This window comes from Rhagoletis pomonella, unplaced genomic scaffold (assembly GCF_013731165.1).
Source record: "Rhagoletis pomonella isolate Grant_MI unplaced genomic scaffold, Rhpom_1.0 Rhpom_scaffold_00011, whole genome shotgun sequence".
NCBI classification, from domain to species: Eukaryota; Metazoa; Arthropoda; class Insecta; order Diptera; family Tephritidae; genus Rhagoletis; species Rhagoletis pomonella.
In genome coordinates, this window is record NW_023458565.1 from 30,711,212 (window position 1) to 30,731,206 (window position 19,995).

Below are 19,995 nucleotides of genomic sequence, written 5' to 3' on the forward strand. Positions count from 1 at the left end.
AAGTTTTTGCTGGGTTTATTTAAAAACAGATTTTATTTTAGAAAGTAATACATATTTTGAAATTGTGGAAATTATCGAAGGTCAAAATTTAACAAATCAAGAGAAATGTTTTTTTTTTATTTCACCCGACAAAAAAACAAGCCAAGTCCGACAATAGATTGTTATATATGTTATATACAATTTCAAAGTCCTATATGTATACCCTCTTCTCAGATCATATTCACTCATAAATCTACAAAATCGTATTTTCTGACCTAAATCGACGTGTCGCGAGCTCTAAATGACCTTTAAAAAATCTATAAAAATAGGCAATAATATTTTTCATAAAAATTAATAAAATTAAGGGGTAGGGTCTTGAAATTTCCAAAAAAAACATTTTCGATGGGCACCCTAATATGCATGTATATAAAATAACATAAATAAATGTACATTAGGGTGCCTCACCAAAAAATAATTGCGGTTCTTCCACCGGAATTATAAAACTCCTTATATTTGACCAACTTCGCTCAAATATTTCGGACAAATACTAAAATTTACTCTTGCTCGACTTGGAAATGCTTCCAAAAATTTTATTACTCTGATGCCGTTGATGAAATTTTTAAACACTCTTGGGCAGACCTTGTAAGCTTAAATACTTCTATCCTCTGCGGTGATTTTTTTTAATATTTTCAAGAACAAGTTTTATTTATAAAACCTCGATTTTTGGAGGTATTTTCAAATCGGTTCACCACACGCAAATCCTTATATTTTTCCTAAAACTTTTCGTCAGAAATTTTAAAATATAGTAAATCTTATAATTCCCAAAATTTTTGGCGGAAATTTTAAAATATAATAAATTGTATAATTCCAATGGAAAAACTGTACTGATTTTTTTTTATGTATGGAGAATGATGTAGCCTAATGTTTATGCAAATTTCTTTCGACTGTTCAAACCACACTGTTGGTTTAGCTTCAAATAAATTAAATGTTTTTCAATTTTAGAGATTCAACTTATCGTTCGACACTCACTGGTGTCATTACGAAAGCACTTAATGAATTTTTTGATTATTCCAATATTCGAAGCAGTAAAGGAAGTTTATTCTTCGCAATTTACCAGAAAACAATACAATACAATAACAATACTTAGTTGTACAAGTAAATAAAAGGAATTGAATAGAAACGGTTGTAGGCACATTGGATGGTACTCCATATATTAATGAAGGGTATACTTAAATACTTTTGTTTTTAAAGTGCCAGTTTGGATACTAAATACCCATACAAGAACGTGTTATTTATTGATATCTAAATACTAAATTGGAGAACGGTGAAAGTAGTCTTTCTTACTTGGATCGCAGATCAATTAGCTTAACCTCTTTCCACTTAAAGGAAATCGAAAAGCTGATTGATGTTTATGTGAAAGCTAGAATAGATCACAATCGAATCGGGAACACCCACATATGCCTATAGCAAGGGTAAGTCTATTGAAACAGCTTGGCACAGGGTGGTTGGTCAAATTGAAAAATGCTTAAATGAAGGAGTATATGCAATGGCATATTGCTCGACACAGCGTGCGCTTTCAATAAAATCTCAACCAATGCTTTATTAGAAGGGGGATCAACACAGCACTAAAAACGGAATACTCGAATTGCTAGGTTGCCGCTTGGTCTCGGGCCGAAACAAATCAACATAGGGACTCTACAAAGGGCATCCTACCTCCCTCCTTTAGCGTTAAGCAATCAAAATAGTTCTTAAAACGTTTGAAGTCCAACCGATAAAAGGAATAAATTTCAAAAGAAAAATATATATATATCATCTTAACTCTAAGGCGATATTGAGCACGCACCTTAATCTAAATACGGCAAGCAAAGGTGTGCCATAAAGTAAAAGATATTTTCTTAAAACGCATTTTCTTGACTTTCCTTTAATTGATAGGCCCCAAAATCGAGGTAATACTATATAACAACAAATATGCATTAAAGTATCTGGTAATAACATTTTATTCTGCTACCCACTCTAAACCTTGAATCACAGCCAACATTTTCCTACATATGCACATTAGGCTGTACCGGAAAAGAGTGTATATATGTGTGAGTAAAAGAAATTTTTCTAAAGCAATTTAGAGAAAAAATATATTTTTTTATGAACTTAGGGCTTTTTACGTTTTTACATTTCTCGTCATATCTTCGGCATTTACAGTTGCCTTTTAAAATATGATATATCGATGTTTTTGTCTCGAGAACAAAATTTTTATTTTTTGGTTTTGACTAAATAGTGAGCTAAGCTTTCATAAAAAATAATAAACAAAGCAAAATAGCCAAAAAGGTTTCTAATATGTCGCCTCCCCATTTATTTGCTTAAACAGTACATATTTTTATACAAACCTTTTACAGGTAAATATTGTGAAAATTTTAACAACTCTATATGTATGTAAATATGTACTACCTATGCACATTATCCACACCTGATTCTTATTGTTTACACACTCGCCGCTTCACCAATCAGTTAATTGCTCGTTTGCCGAAGTCGAGTAACGAGATTTGGAGAGTTTTCGAATTGAAGCACTTCAAGCCCGCCCGCACACACACCTACACAGATGCACCCACAAGCCGAAATAAAAATCAAAAGTAAATCTACAGGTACAAATGATATTTGCATTGGAGCATGAGCGTGTGTGTATGTGTGTAAGTAAGAGTATATTTGCATATGGCATAGCAAATTGTTTGCTTTACCAGTCTTTTTCTGCATGAAATATACATACACACACACGCACATGAAAAGTAAATCAATGAAAAAAAAAAAAAACAAAACGAAAAAATATTGAATAAACATATGGCATAAAAGCTGTGCGGCAAGCTGTCATTGGTTGTACTTGAAAGTCGTTCAATAGCAATTGAATGGTTTTAAGAGCTTTTCACTTGAAAATAAAAAAAAAAAAACAATAAATAGTAAATGCAATATGTACTCGTATAGACGTGTGAATGGCTTTATGCATTATGTCGGTCTAGGCTAAAATGAATGCTATTTCATTCGTACGTATGTATGTATGTATGTACTTTGAATTTAATTTTTTCATTGAAAATTGGAAGTAAAGCTATGTATACACTTTAATGTGTGAACGTTTCTGCTAGCTGTGATGCTTTCCTTCTATTTTGCACCATATATGTAAATGGCACAATGGTGCATGTTGGACGTTGGTAGCCGAATGTTAGAGGTAGATATTTCTAGCTGGAATAGTTTATTTTTGCCACAAAAAACCCTATTCATAAAAGCATTAAAGGGATTATTTTAGAATGCTTTCAAATATATTCTTCATTCTTTTGAAATATTTTCTTCGCCATGAGAGAGCGTTCATTTCTTTTTATACTTGTCAATTAATCTTTAGTTGAAGCTGGAATTTGAAATCGAAATTTTAAGGTGGATGTACGCACCTATTCAAAGGACCAACTCTCACTACTGATGCCCAAAACGCATCTTCGGTGATAACTAGGGTCCAAAATGGACTGCGGTTTCAGGATTAAAGTTTATCCCGAGGAACTTAGTTTTTGAAAATAACACAAACCAGCACTCAGAATATATATGCCGCTCATTGTACCGATTCTATGTCTTTCCGATCTACGAATAAATCGGAACATTTTTATTAAAGGACTTTGAAATTTGAAAAATACGACTACTTACTTCAAAAAATTATATAAAAAATTTAGTGGAACGTAGAAAAATAGTATGGATATAAAATTAAGAAGAAAATTTGTTAGAATTAACGCAGATAAATTTTTTTGGTGCATAAGGACGAGTAGGTCTTTAAAATGTTCTTTTAAAATTGTATGCCTGAATAAACTTGCCATTTTGCAATACTTAAGTTAAAAAATTATGTTAAGGACTAATAAAATAATGTTAAAGACTAATATACACTCACCATATCCTCGATTTTCGTCCTCCTAACTCTATAAGCTTAAACAAATTAAATTAATTAAAACGGTATTTTCGATACCTATACGTCCTTGTGAGCCAAAGTTTATATTTTTTTAAATCTACAAAATCTTCTCGTTCATTTGGTAACCATATTGTTATTCTACATTGTACTGATTTTTTTAGATAACATTTAGAAATAACTATATTTTCGAAACTACAAAGTCCTTTGAAAAAATCCCGAGGTCAGAGAAGAATACCAAAAACGCAATTCTCCTTTATTTCGCCCATAGTTTTGCGAAATTTTTTTCGCACGGTGTAAATGGCTGTTAAAGAGTTGAGGTGTTCGTTTCATGCCTAATCCGTGCAAAAGCGGAACGGAAGCCCAAGATGGCACTAGTCGTTAATAACAGATGATAACCAAAGTCCTATCTGCTCAATGAAAGCAGTTTTGCCCAACTGCTTCCGCTCGAATATTTTCAGTCATTGCTTTGTGAAGTATTCACCAAACTTCTGGCGTCGATGGCCGAACGCGGAGCTGCTACATATACTCGCGAACGGTCTGAGCCAGCTCTAGCGAAATTTCTAGATGTCTATTACCAGGTACTCCTGTCACTACAGTAACGTAAACTCCTACCTCTGCACCTATTTTCCACCAAAAAATCCCAAAGAAAGAGGCAAAGAAGAAATGCTCAGAAGTCTATAATTTTGAGAGGATATACGAGAAAAAAATCTGTAGATAGAACGAACAGGTATTGAAAAATTCCTTTAAATTTATTTTATTTTTTAAGCAAATAAACTTAAAGGGACGAAATTCGAGGATGTCGTCACATGCACTATAGTTCTTAGCTTATAATTTTTTCAAAAATAAAAATTTTAAATTCTCAAGGATATGCAAGGATAAAATTTTAAAAGGACATTTTTCATACCTATCAACTTTTTCAATTCTATAGAGTGTTCCCTTAATTCTGATACCCATTACTCATTAGTGGTAACTAATTAGTCACCAGTCATAAATCATGACCCATAATCATTAGTCATAAGTTATAAGTCGACATTCAATACTCGTAAATCATTTGTCGTTATTCGGTAGTCATAGATCACTAATCATTTGTCATTAGTTGCCAGCTTTTAGTCGTTAGTCGTTTGTTACTATGGTTTTCATTTTTTTCGAACCCATCTCGAATGTATTTCCAATATACTATGAACTAGGGCTGTGCGATTAATTGATTACTCAAAATTTTAATTAATCATAAAGTAAATAACTCAATTATTCGATTAATTGGAAATTATGATTACTCAAAAGTTCAGTTACTCGAGAAATCAAGATTTTTGACTAACCAAAAATAAAAATATTTGAGTAATTTGCTTTATGATTAATCAACATTTCGAGTAAAATGAGTAACAACATTTCAACTCTTTACATATGTATAAAGTAGTTAAAGTTCCTTGATACTTTGAAAACAACGTTCCTGTTTTCAAAAATTAAAACGAAAAATTTTTTCATATACAGAATGTAAAAAAGAAAATAAGCATTTTCCAAAGTAAACTCTTTTAACGAGCAAATTTATTTTTTTGAGTAATCATATTTCTAGTAACTCGATTAATCATTGTTTTGAGTAATCAAAATCTTGATTACTCGAGTAATTGATTAACCGAATAATTGATTAACCAACTTGCTCGAGTAACCGATGTGCGATTAAGCCCTACTATGAACGTTGGAAAACTAAGGTTGGTTATGAGTTCATTGTCAGTTCGATATGCATAATGGATATCGAAGATCGATAACGTTCGGGTACATATGTCAGCACACAAACTCACCTACAAATACACACATAGATACCTAAATAGGTTTATGATTCCAACTGAACCAGTTGATTTGTATAAAACAGATCTTTTGAGTAAACATGTTGACGTGAAAATTTAAATAATATATTTTTTTTTTATTTGCGCATACAAATACACGGTGAAGTATGCATGAATTATTACTTTGAAATTCATGAATGTGACGTTGACGATATTAGCTGCATACATATCTACATTTATTAAAAAAAAAAATTACGTTTTATTTTATTGCATTTTAATTGCTGTCACTGTCAGCAGCCATTATTCACAAAAAGTGTCGTTTTTGAATCTAATAAAAAAGTAGTGAGAATTTCATAATAGTTAGTGCTGAGCTGTTTACTTGTCAACCAAATTGCGAAATTTTTTAGCAAAATGCCCTGACAGCGTTAACTCAAATATTTTTTTTTTACATAAAACAAGTATGCATGCATATGTAAATAAATTAAAACGCATGACCAAAATGTAGTTAGCATACGGCGAATTAGTATACATATTTACATAACAAATATGAAAAAATACAAGCAGCAAGAATATGGTTAAAAAAATCTGAAATTAGGAAAAATTTTACAGTGAAGTAGGTAAAGTTTTTAGGAAATATGTAGGAAAAAAAGGGAAACATTAAGAGTTGCAGGTATGTGTTTAGTATTTGCTTCATTATCAAAATAATATACACACATTTATATGTATATACACTAGGCGACAAATGAAAGTGTACACCTTGTTCTAATATAATATTCACTTTTATTTTCGTTAACAATTTTTTGCATAAATTATTTATGAAGATATAGCTCATTCCATAGTATAAATATATCAAAGTTCAGCACCCTATATAAAGTTCACAAAAAATCAAAAAATTGTTATCAAAATTCCAACTTTTTATACAGAATTTCTAGAAAATCTTCGAGCATGCAATTTTGTAGCCCATTCAAGTTTTAGTCAAGTGCAAGTTTCCAACGGATAAAAAATCGCGTTGATTTTTGATAAGTATATATATTCTTTTTTTTGGCTGGTTTGGCGGTTTTTTTTTATATAAACAGTGCAATTTACAAACCTGGCGTTGACTTTTTTTAAATTTTGTTGCTAACGGTCTTCCGCATTTTATTTCATAACAAATTCATGCTTACATGTAAAAAAGTACAAAAATCCGTCACCAAAAAAAAAAGAAAAATCAACGGGAACTTTTTAGTCGTTTGAAACTTGCATTTCATTGAACTAAAATTTAATGGGCAAAACCGCATATTTGCAAATTTTCTAGAAACTCTGAATGAAAAGTTGAAATTTTTGATACAAATTCTTTTAATTTTTGTGAACTTTATATAAAGTGAATGAACTACATTTTCATAAATAATAAATGCAAAAAATGTTTCATGAAACTAATTGTGAATATTATATTAGAACAAAGTGTAGACTTTCATCTGTCGCCTAGTGTATGTCGCGATAGTAGCAGCAATTTTATATACTTCAAAGGACCATGTGGACCACTCTTTTGAATTTCTTTCGTGTGTAGATTTGCTATACAAATGCCAATGATGCACTTTTTCCTCTACCGAAACGAAAATGAGAAAACTCAGCGTCAGAAGTGTATGAATATAAAAACTACTTATGACTACTACACACTATTTCAGCCACTTATTATTTTGATGGAAAATATGCTATAAATATATATAGGACAAAAATTTAACAACATAAGTGTGCAGCTATACTTACATAAATATGTATACCAGCAAGCATTTGGAAGATTATTCGGCGAGTTACGGCATTCCCGAGTCCTTTAAAAGTCGCAAAGAAGAATATTTGGGAACCTTTTCTAATACTTCCAAGCGATTAAAGAGACTTAATGGGGCAACTAAACGTTGTGGTATGAAACGGCCATTATCGACACAAACAAAAAGTATGTATGTAAGTCACCAGATGCCTGCTTTTTCAAATCCAATATGAGTCGTTTTCTAATCACTGCTGCGGCTTGCCTTATAGCACCGTGTGAAAGTAAATTTTGCACACACAAAAAAAAATAATACATTCAATTCATAGTTCTTCACTTTTTACTTCTCAAACAAACATTTCTAAATAAATGTATTTTTTTATTATTTTTCGGTTTTTGTCTTTTTTAGTGCCTTCTTTTACCTTTTTTTTGCGTATTCTAATGCCTTTTCCTGCCTATTTTGCTATTTTATTTTGCCTTTTTTGCCTATTTCGTTTTTTTGTTTTGCCTTTTTTATAAGTTTTTAGGTCCTAAAAATCCATTCCCTGTTAATTACTTTATTCGTGTGTTTGGAATTTTTTGTATTATTTTATTAAGATGCATTCGCCATGGTGTTTCACTTTTGGCTCGCAAGAGAGCTCGCTGCTGCAATTGGTTGCACTGTAAAAAGACTTCATTGCGAGTCGCTTATGATTGAAAGTGTCTGCTGGGTATATGTATGTATGTACATTAGGGTGCCATCAAAAAAACATAAAGTCGGAATTTTAATGCCGTCATTCCCTAATATTGTTCCATAACAAAAAAATATACCCCTTTTTTCATTTGAAACCAAAAAATATTCAGATAGTGTTCAAAGCAATAACTTGACATTGCATGCCAAGTATTTTACAGTGAAAAATCGCTAGGTTAGGCTATTTTGTCAAAGGTGTTGCTCATTTTCTCCATACGAAAAAATCGTCGAACTACATACTTTGTATGGAATAAAAAGTCTGACAACGTCAACAAAGAAAAATTGCAAAAAATCAACAGCAAGTCGGAGCTACTTTAAACTTTCACTTTATTGCTTTAAAATTAAATGCGCTAGAAAGCTGCATACTCAAAATATTTCTAAAAAATCTAATTAAAAAGCACGAATTTTTATAATGTACTATATTGTTATAAACAAATAATTAAAATTTAAAACAAATATTAAAATAAATAATCAAATTTTTCAATAAGTGAGTTTCGTTAACTAATGATAAACACTTCATTTTGGCCCATAAACGAACACTTAAACAATTAATAAGATAAATTAGGTTTTTCCTCCAGGTCTCCACCTTCTTCTATATTGTTTATTGTACTCCTTAATTCACTCGTTAGAGCACAAGAAAATAGCAATTACAATACTATCTTAAATATGACGAACAAGAATATAAAATATAGTACATTATTCTCCATTTGGAAAATTTGTCAACTTCTAATCCCTGTTTAATAAGGATTACGTTTTCATAATCACTGGAAAATTCTCTATTTGATTTGCCGAAAGCTTTCATGAAATTTTTAATATTTGCAACATTTTTTCAGCATAGGCGCCATGCAGCGCTTGTCATGGCGTATGAGCAACTTTTGAGTATCAACTAAAAATAAACTAGTCGAAGTGAAATTCAAATTCATGCTAGTCGATATGCACGATACATATACGGTACTTCGCAAAACATAAACAAAGCCAAAAAAAAAATTCAAAAATTCCAAAAAAATATGAATTTTCCTACAACCAGTAACGTGCCCTTTAACTACTTGTTGCTCTTAAAATGAAATGTAAATTTACCGCATACTGCGCAAAATTTTACCCATACATCCAATATTACGTAGTTTCATAGTTCATATTTCTACCTTATTACTATTATTATTATTATTGTACTATATGGATGTAGTATATTTTAGCATAAGAACAAAGCAAAATTGTTGAAATTAGTTCGGCCCATCATTTCAGGTGAACATCCGGAGGCGATGCAAACCGGCTCATCCGGCTGTCAGTTTAGTTGGCTAACAATTTTCCTGCTCGTCGCTTTGGTGTTGTGCTATCAGCAGCAAAATTTGGCAATGCAAGCAACAAGCGCAGTGGTGGGTGTAGCGATCAGCACAAAGGCAACCGAAATGGCAACAAAATCGCCTGTATTACCGGTAGCAGGAGCAGCACAAGCAGCACCAACAAATAGTAGTGAATTGAGGCAGAATGACATAAAAGCAACAACTGCGACAACAACCAAAACAACAACAAACTCACCAACAACCGAAGCCCAAACAGCAATCGACAATCTATTGCTGCATGGAAAACTAGCAATAAATAATACAATAGCACTAACAACAACGATATCCGCAGTGCCCAATAAAACAATGGCTGGCAAAGCCATAACAACTACAACAAGCGCACAAAAAGCAACAGACGCATATGTGGCATATGAGCTAAGGCCAATGCAAAACATGCTGCCCGGAGGCACTCAGCGCAGTAAATGCATGACAGCAGCAACAACAACAACAACAACAACATTAACAAACATTTCCACAACCATAGCAACAAGTTCGAGAGCGGCGAGCGCAATAAGCCCAATAAAAGCGGCGCTTGCGACTACTATCAGCAGACACAGAATTACAAAAACTACAACAAAAAATTGTAGCAGCACAACGAATATGCCCACCAGTTCAACAATTGCCAGCAGCCATAATCCAGCCAACAATTCGCACTTCAAAGTCCAACTAACGCAAAGTAGTTACAGCCGAGGCAATATTAGCAGGCCGACTAGCACTAAGCGCAAAATCAACTGCAATGAAATGAGCAGAAGCAGCAGCAGCAGCAACAACAATAAAAACATGAGCAACAGCAAACGCAACAACAACAATAGCAGTAGTAGTAGTAGTAGCAGCACTGTGGGCGTACGCATACTAACACCCGCTAAAGATACCAACCGCTGCAATGAAGCAGAAGTAGCAAACAGCAGCTGCCAGACAGCGTGTCACTACAAGCGCGTTGCAGCAGTCAGATGATGCGTCGTCGAAAATAGGCAGTTGCAGTGGCAGTGGCAGCAATGGTAATGGAAAATTTTGAATTTTCAAAACTTAGCAGCTATGCTGTGCGGTGGTGGAGTAGGTGGGGCGGCTTTTTTAAAGTACATACGTTGCACTTTAAGCTGTCTTTTACTCACACACCAGCGCTGGCTACAACTGTGTTTGTAAGTACATACATGGTAGGCTGTTTAGCGGATTCCATGTAAATGTAACTACATACATACAACTTTTTGCCACAGCCATAAAGCGATAGATACTTGCAAAGACGCTTTGGTGTTTTATGTAGGAAATTTTTGAGGTGATTTTAGTTTTACTTTCCAGATTGCAAGATGCAAGTGTATAAATTTAAAAAAAAAATAAATAAAATAAAATTTAATTTAAGAAAACACAATACGCTAGTAAAAACTAGAGAATTCTAGAGATATTTTAATTTTTCTTACGAACTTGTCTAAAAAACAGTACAGTGTGCTCTTGTACATAAGGGCACTGTTTGTTTGGAATAAGATCTTGTAATTTAAATTAGAACTTAGCAGAAAGTGTAAGAAATAAAAGTAATAAAGAAAAAATTTAAATAAACATAGGTTACCAAAGTAGATTAACCAAGGTACTCAACTATAAGATAAATATTACTATGATTTAAGCGCCTATAAGTTTACTCCAAATTTAAATCTCAATGCGTGAATACCGAAAGTTATAAGTATTTTTTTTTTTGAAAAATACGATTATTTATTATTGTTTATTAAAGGCCTGCAAATGCAATTGCTAGTTCATACCATGTCGCTCATACATGCACGGGAAAAATTGTTTGCAAACTTCGATTACGGTAAAATTTATTAAACAACTGTCTAATTAAAAATCAATATATACAGTGACTCAAACAAATGACCGTGTGTTGATTTTTTTTTATAATCGTAATGTTTTTCAAGCTAAATTTTTTTTTCTATAAAAATACCGTCAAGCTTTAACCAAAACCATATAAATCACAATTTTAAATATTTTACAAAATTTAGAAAAATTCAAAAAATGTTCATCAAACATTTAACTATTGAACCTGAATCTTTAGCATGAAACTCTTATGAAATAAAATGCGGCAGACCGTTCGTAACAAAATTTCAAAAAATCAACGCCAGTTTTTGTAAATTGCACGTGTTTTACAAAAAAAAAAAAAAAAAAATCAACGCGATTTTTTGCTCGATTAAAACTTGCACTTCAGTAGACTGCATACCCAAAAATATTCTAAAGATTCAGAATAAAGAGTCAAAATTTTGATTAACATTTTTTTAATCATCCTAAATTTTTATAAATTTTGAAACTGTGATTTATGCTTCGACGGTAATTGGTGGAAATTCGATGGATTCTTGTAATTTCATGTTTCGGTTTTCATGTTATAACAGAATAATTACACTGTTCTACACTTCAAAATACCTGCGTTTGTTTCTGTTGTTACTTTTCTGATGGGTACATGATGATTTTTTTAAATATTTGGTAGGCTTTTAGAGTTTAAAGATTTTTTGTTATTTTTTCATAAAAATATGGTTCATACATTAACCATATAAATCAGACTTTCAAACTTTATATAGAGCTTAGAAAAATTAAAAAAAAATCATTAAAGTTTTGAGCTTTTTAATCTGATTTTTCAGATTTTTTTTTTTTAGAATGCAGTGTTGTAAATTTAATAATTTTATTACAAGTTTTAAGCTGTTTCAAAATCGCGTTGATTTTTGAGATACAAAACTGAATTTCTTATGGAAGGAAATTCTTATGACCATTTGCACAGAAAATTTAAAAAAAATCAACGCCAGTTTTTAAAAATTGCACATCTTATATGAATAAAAACCGCAAAAGCCGTCAGCAAAAAAAAAAGAAAATCAAAATTAACACCATTTTACGGCCGCTAAAAACTTACACTTTATTATAATAAAATTTGTTAACTTTACAAAACTGCATACTCAAAAAACTAAAAAAAAAATTGATTAAAAAGCTCGAATTTTTTATTAAAATTTGTTAATTTTTCTAAGCTCTGTAAAAACTATTGAAACTTTATTTATATGGGCTTTGCTTATTTTTGGCTACTTGATGGGTGATGCCTACTTACTTCTCCAGAGAAGCTGACATTTTACCACTCGGTTTTTTGTTAAGGGAATTGGTCTTTGAAACTCTTGCTTCATTGCACCCGCGTAATGGTACAAGTGTTGGTAGAAACAGTTAAACCGACTGTAACTTCGTTGTAAACTTGTTTGGCCTTAAGACGCGGTCCCTATAGATGTTATGTATACATAGATGTCACCACCATTCGCGGAAAAAATTTGTGATCTGCTAAAACAAAGATCCATTGTTACCCGTTAGGGCTCAGTAGCTACAGAGGTCATCCAATATCAGTTTGGGACTTGGTTTTATGAAGATCCACAGCCTGGCCGATCTCTACAATACACCGTAGAGCGGCAACTTGGTTTTTCTTAAAAATTAAAAGGAAAAAAGTCAAATTTTCTCGGAGATTGATATATTGATGAACCCTAGTCTTAACAACCAAATATTTTTACATTAACGACCAACCAAATGTAGCCCAAAATAAATATACACACTAGATCTTAATTGATTTAGAAATAGTCGCTACCAGAGTTCAGAAAAAAAATTAAAATGAAAAAAGCAAAATTTCGACCCCTAAAAATTTGTATACAATTTTCTAATTTTCATGCTGTTGATATGCTCGATACTGTGTATCGTTACCTTAATACAGAGCGGAAAATTTTTGTCTCTTTATATTTACTGTATTTACAGAACTTTATGAAAACTAAATTTGGGAATTTCTTCAAAATCTTGGGTTTCAGTAAACACTGAAACTAATTGATTGATGTAGTAGAAGTGTTAAAATTCTACTAGACCTTTATTCAGTCATTTATCAACCTTTGTACAAAGCTGAATTTCGAAAGAAAATCTATATTAAGGTAACGATATAAGCCTAAAAGCGGATAAATAATTTCACAAAGAAAAACTTGCATACACACGTATATGCGTGAGGGCCAACAAGTTTGCGAAATGAGGCGAATGGATATGAAATTATAGCACTTATACTACTGTAGCGGTCGCCATAAAAAATACAATAGACATACATCTATTTAACTATATTTTCATTTCCACCTCTACCCTCTTTATTTGCAGTTATCAGAATTTAGTCATAAATAAAAAGATATCACGCCTTTCTAGGGCAAAAAAGGCAGATAAACACTAAATATTTGCTTAATAATTCTAATTACCGAAAGTGATTATTGCAAAAAGCGATAATTAACTCGAATGAGTACACTTATAATTTTTTCATACGAAAATGTTTCTACTGAATTCAAGTCTGTAACAATAAAAACGCAGGCGCGGCAGTAGCGAAGTGAATAGATTTCCGCGCTACTAGCCGATATCACCAAGGCTCAATTCCTAGCACATGCAAGAGAAGCCTTTTCTTTTTTCTAAGTGCAGTCACCTTTCAGCAGCCATGGCAAAGCTTTGAGCTTTCTTCTGGCATGAAAAAGCTTCTCAAATCCAACTGCGTTATGTCTAGTTGAGTGTCAACATCAAGACGCATACTACCAGTAGGAGAATAAGCTCGGCCCAAACCACAACCAAGCGCAAATACTTTTTTAATAACGTTTTTTTTTTAATTAAATGCTTAGCTTGTGTTAACAAGGCATCTGAATTGGAATGATTTGATTGGTAATCAAATTGTGTCTAAAAATAAAATGTTTTCAAATTTTAAAATGCCCGATTAACAAATTTTGCAAATATTTCTGCAAAGCGATAAATATGAGCGGATTTAAAAATATGCGTTTAAATTATTAATTAATAGCATAGCATTGACGTACACTTGCATACATATGTAAAGGTATATGTGAAGTTTTTGTTTTCCATAGACAATTTTTTAATGCAAATACTTCCGCTTGGCAGAATTTTGTTTAACTTTTAATTATATTCATTTGTATTTTCAGTTTTTGTATAGCACTTTAATAAAATATTAACAGCAATTAATTACAACAATACGCACATAATCACTAGCTGTTAACCATTAATATTTACTGTATGCGATTTAAGGTTCTTGAAACGATTTATTAAAACTAAAGTTATTTGAAGCTGATTTTACTAATTAGTTTACCAAAATTTTAATTACCATAGTTTTTGTTCTAGGCAGTTCGTTCGGTTAGTTAGCAGTACCAGCTCTTGACGAATAAAAGAGAATCATTGTGCGAACAATTCGATAGTTTCTCTATTCAAATAGAAACCTAGCATATTTATATTCGCAAAAAAAAAAAAGTTTGGATGGGTCAATTCCCATCGCACTTATGAGAGCCTTAATTCAGATTTCTTTCAAAGTAAAATATCTAGAAGTAAAATTATATGTTAAAATTTCACGCAACCCCGACGTTGAGTATCCTTTAATAATACATAAACAGGGCCAGCAACTGTCTTTGAACTCACTACAGTCTTTAGTAAGACAATTTTCAATTCTGGCAACCACCATGAAAGCTCTTTACTGTCTTTCGAAGGACTTACTGAAAGATCTGTTAATGCATTATGCGGTTCCCCTTCTAGCAATAATTTTTCTTTAAATTAATTTAAGCTAAAAAGAAAGTATTCTTTTCTCTTTTTCTTTTTAAGACTATAAAACCAAACAAATAAAAGAAAATTAAATTGAGAAGAAAAAATGAAGCAAAACCAAATAAAAAAAAAATATTTAAAAATTTAAAAAATATTAAAAAAGATTTAAAAAAAAAGATATCTAAAAATTTAATTAGAAACAAACTAAATCAAAAAAGGAGTCAAATATGACTAACAAATTATATACAGTTACAAAAAAAACTATTTTCATTTTTAAAAATCTAAAAATCAAAAGAAAATTTTATTGAAAAACAAAAAAAAATTATATAACGATGAGTTAATGATCAGTTTCAAAATTATGTTTTTATTGTTAGTTTGTACTAGGCTAATTTGATCAATTTGGCTTATGTGCAAGAAAAAACTTTCTTCACTTTGCTGCCCGACGTTTCGCCAATAAAAAAAATTAACCAAAAAAATATAAATAAGATTATAAAAATTTAATTAAATGGTACAAATATATTTTTCTTTTTAAAACAACAAAACGATAATTAAAACAAATGAAATAAACAAAAGAAAAACCAACAAAATTAAAAAAGAAGAAATGAATAAACTTAATGTTTTAAAATTAATTGAAATTAAAAAAAATAGTAATTATATTTTAAATAAAAGAATCCAAAAGCTAAAATAAAAAAAAAATTAATTCAAAGAAGAAAAAATTAAATAAGTTACTAAAAATTAAATGAAATTGTAAAAAAATATTATTCCTCTTAAAACAAAAAGATCTAAAAATTAGAAAAAAATTAAATCAATAAAGAAAAAATGTAAACTAAAACAAGTAAGAAAGTCTAAGTTCGGGCGGAGCCGAACATTAAATACCGGCGCAAGTATTAAATATATGTTTTTCCGAAACCTTCCGCTAGATGGCAAGCCGGGGTGTATCAATTTTGAGTAAATTAGCGTCCTTCAATTTCGAAATATTGAAGTTTAAAGCATTTCTGAAATTTACCGTTATATGAGAAGCGGCCGTTATTTTAGTCCGATTTCAATAATTTTCAACGTTTTGCTTACACGTGGCAAGTACAATAACCATACCGAGTTTGGTACAAATTGGTAGAACGGTTACCGATATATATATATGTGATCATAAGTGGGCGGTGCCACGCCCATTTTGCAAAATTTTACCATAAACGTATTTCTTGGTAAAGAATTGTTGCAAGCATCAATTTTGAATACATTAGCTTTAATATTTACTGATTTATCGAAGATTTCGTATTTCTCCAAATTACCGTTATATGGGATGTGGGCGTGGTTATTCTCCGATTTTCAAAATATTCGGCCATTTCGTATGTTATATCAAGGCCAAGTTTGGAAGAAATTGGTGCAGCGGTTACCAAGATATACACATGTAACCATAAGTGGGCGTGGCTACGCCCATTTTCCAAAAATTTATAATATTCTTATTTTTCGTCAAAAAATTATTGTAAATATCAATTTTGAGTGAATTATCTTCAGTAGTTACTAAAATATCGCAGTTTTCGTATTTCTGGAAATTACCGTTATATGGGAAGTGGGCGTGGCTAAATTCCGATTTCGCCCATTTTCAATACCAACCTACCTTGGATTAAGGGAAATCTACATACCAAATTTCGTTGAGATATCTCAATTTTTGCTCGAGTTATCGTGTACACGGACGGACGGACAGACGGACAGACGGATGGACAGACAGACATGGCTTAATCGATTTCTTTTTTCATCCTGATCATTTATGTATACATTTGTCTATATCTATCTCGATTCATTTTGGCTGTTACAAACAACCGTTATGTGAACAAAATTAATATACCCTTGTGCACAAGTGCGCTCGGGTATAAAAATTAATTCTCAGCCCAAGGACTCGAAATCGAATCTCTCGAATGGAACGCCTGTGCTTTGCTCTCCTAGCCATGGCGACTGTTGGAGCGACGCGAGCTTAATGACACACAAGTGTTTTCTCTCAAAATAGCTTTTCACCGCGCGTGAAAGGAGATAAATTTCACATATTATTCAAAATCTATACATATGTATGTACATGCATCACTCAAAAACTAATGCATGAAATTAAATGCGGTTTTCACCGATGTATATATGTACATTCCGGCCGGGGGCGCTAGCTCTTTACTACCTTCGCCGAGTGTAGGACTCCCATCGAAGCGTGTTGGGCTACCCATTAAAACCCAAACTCCCACCACCCGCGCAAGAATCCCGCATCTGGCCCCGCAATTCTGCATGTCTTCAGACGCAGGAGCGTGTTACTAGAGCCTCAATGCTACTCTTTTGTATGGACGTTTCATTCGGGTGTCCTAGGTAGACATCCGTCTTCTCGCTTGCATCGGAGTACGAGTATCACGTATTTCGCAACTGCTTCCCACTTGTCAGCGCTGGAGATCATAACCCCAATTACGTTTCTTGGGCTTATGTCTCCGTATCTTTCTTCCAACATTCTGCGCGAAGTCAAGAACTGCTCGCAAGTGACGAATGTATGGTGTACGTTATCTTCGACGTTTCCACAGTAGTAACAGAACGGTGAGTCCACCCTTCCCATTCTATGAAGATATTCTCGGAAGTAACCATGACCGGTGAGGAATTGCGTCAGGTAGAAATCGACTTCCCCGTGCGGTTTTTTCATCCATGTTTGAAGGTCGGCTATCAGGGTGTGCGTCCATCGACCTTTTGTGCTCGCGTTCCCGTTTTGTTGCCACTGCTTGATTAGTTGCTCGCGTGCCCTTGCCGCGGCAGCTGCTCGGCCTATCTCAGCACTGAGATTGTAGATCTCTTTTCGCTCGTAAGCAAGTATGTAGCTCAATTGGCATGACGCCAGAAATAACTAGATCCGCGTCCGCGGACACTGTACGGTATGCAGATGCAATGGGGCACTACGCGTTGGACCGAAGACATTTGAATCCGGTATTTTTGGACTTTCAATGCCTCGGCCCATATTTCTGCCCCATACATGAGCACCGACTGGACAGCTGTCACCAATAGTTTCCTACGGCATGACTTTGGGCCGCTCACGTTCGCCATCAGCCGGCTTAAAGGACCGTGCTCTGCGCAGCTTTTTCACATACTCCATGAATGTGTTCCCAGAATATGAGTTTGCTGTCGGCGAAGGTTGACCTAGAAGTTGTCACGAGCCGAGATCCGACCATCATGTTTGTAATTGTTGGGATCCGTGTCTTCGTGAGGAGCACAATCTCAGTTTCGGCTGTAGCCAATTGGAGACCGTGATTTCTGATCCATCCACATACGCTGCGCATTACCTGGTTCAGCTTGAGCTGCGCTAGCTGGATGTCTTTTGCTGTTATGACGGCGACCACGTCGTCCGCGAAAGCGACAAGGACGGCGCTCTCCGGCATTCCCATGCGCAACAGACTGTCATACGTGGCGTTCCAGATGTCTGAGCCAAGTACAGACCCCTGTGCCGCTCCGCCGGTTATACGTTTCTATCTCTGACCTTGTGTTGTGTGTTCCCCCGATGTATTACTAGAGGTCTAACTTAAAATATAGAAAAAAAAGTGAGAGTTGCCGCCTATTTAAAAATTTTAGTTTAAGGAAATTGGCAAGATAAAATAAATATTTCAATATGCCTACAGTCGAAAATATTTTTTTGGAAGGTTGCCACGTGTTTGAAAATTGTAATTTAAATAAATCGATAAGATAAATTAAATACTGCAACATGGGTATCAAATTATGGTTTAAGAAAGCTTACTGCAAAAATATTTTTGAGAAGCGTTGCCACCTGTTTGACAAATTCCATTCAATTCAATAGCTAAAATAAATGAAGTATTACCATGCTAGGACTACCCTAGCATATAAACATAAAAACATAATAAACCAAAAAGGCTAAACCGAAAGTGATTACTCATACGCCATGGCGAAAACTATATTCTCTGGGCATACGTTTAGTTTTTACTTATTTTTGTTTGCAAACATAAACTAAACTTATTGATTTTTGTATTATAAGCAAGTAATAACATCTGTGCATCTACAAGTTTAAGTAAATTTTCAATTTGTAAATTTCCAAGTGTATAGTTTCCTTTTGAATGTTTTGAATGCAAGCCACTTGCTTTTGCTTCTTCCCTGTCTAATTATTGTAGTAGCTGTTCTTAATGAATTTTCTTAAATTAAACTCTCGAGTCACTTTCACTACTTTGTTGCTTTGTCAAGTGCCAATGTTACCATAATATATTATTGCTATACATATGATTTATTTGTGCAATATATATTTCTGCTAGAATGCAAAATTTCATATTCAGTAAATGTTTATGAAAACCAAATGCTTCTAGCTTATGAAAATCAAATTAAACTCACATAAACATACCCTTACAACATTTATGTTTGTAGTTAGTTCAATAATTGAACTAATAAATATTAAGTTGCATATTTTATGTACGCGCAAACATGCACTCGCATATATAACTGAATATAAATACATGGAGATTACGATATACATATATTATGGTGGATTAGAATTTCTAATATTTTAAAATCAATGGAAATTTGAGATAAGTGAGAATGAAAAAATAGATAATTAATTAAACATGTTACTTTAATGAGCGTATCGATCAAAACCATAGCACGAAATTTAACGTATATGCATCTGGTTTAATAAAGAACTGTAAATTCATAGAAAGTATTTGAGGGGTGTACCCAAAAAAAACTGATCAATTTAAAACTAGTGCTTATTTTGAGAGAGTATAACTGCGGCTTTTTCGGACGGAAATTAACTAATGTCGAATTTAACGTATGCTTCGTCGACCATGATCAGGAATTTAAATTTTTATGCGATATTTATATTATTGTATTAGGGTTTCATTGCCAGTTTGTATTGAAGGAATTCTTACATAAATATGTGATTGAAAGCCTTTCTTCTTGCAAACTTTTTTCGCAAAACTTTAATA

At 32.8% G+C, this 19,995-nt stretch overlaps 1 protein-coding gene across 1 annotated transcript; it reads left to right on the forward strand.

Moving 5' to 3' along the window:
- The first annotated feature begins 1,436 nt into the window (after positions 1–1,436).
- On the forward strand, positions 1,437–10,500 carry LOC118746978 (uncharacterized serine-rich protein C215.13-like). The gene is made up of 2 exons (XM_036480973.1): positions 1,437–1,451; positions 9,356–10,500. The coding sequence occupies exons 1-2, from the start codon at positions 1,437–1,439 to the stop codon at positions 10,454–10,456; spliced, it is 1,116 nt and encodes a 371-aa protein (XP_036336866.1). The 3' UTR covers positions 10,457–10,500.
- The last annotated feature ends 9,495 nt before the right edge of the window (positions 10,501–19,995 follow it).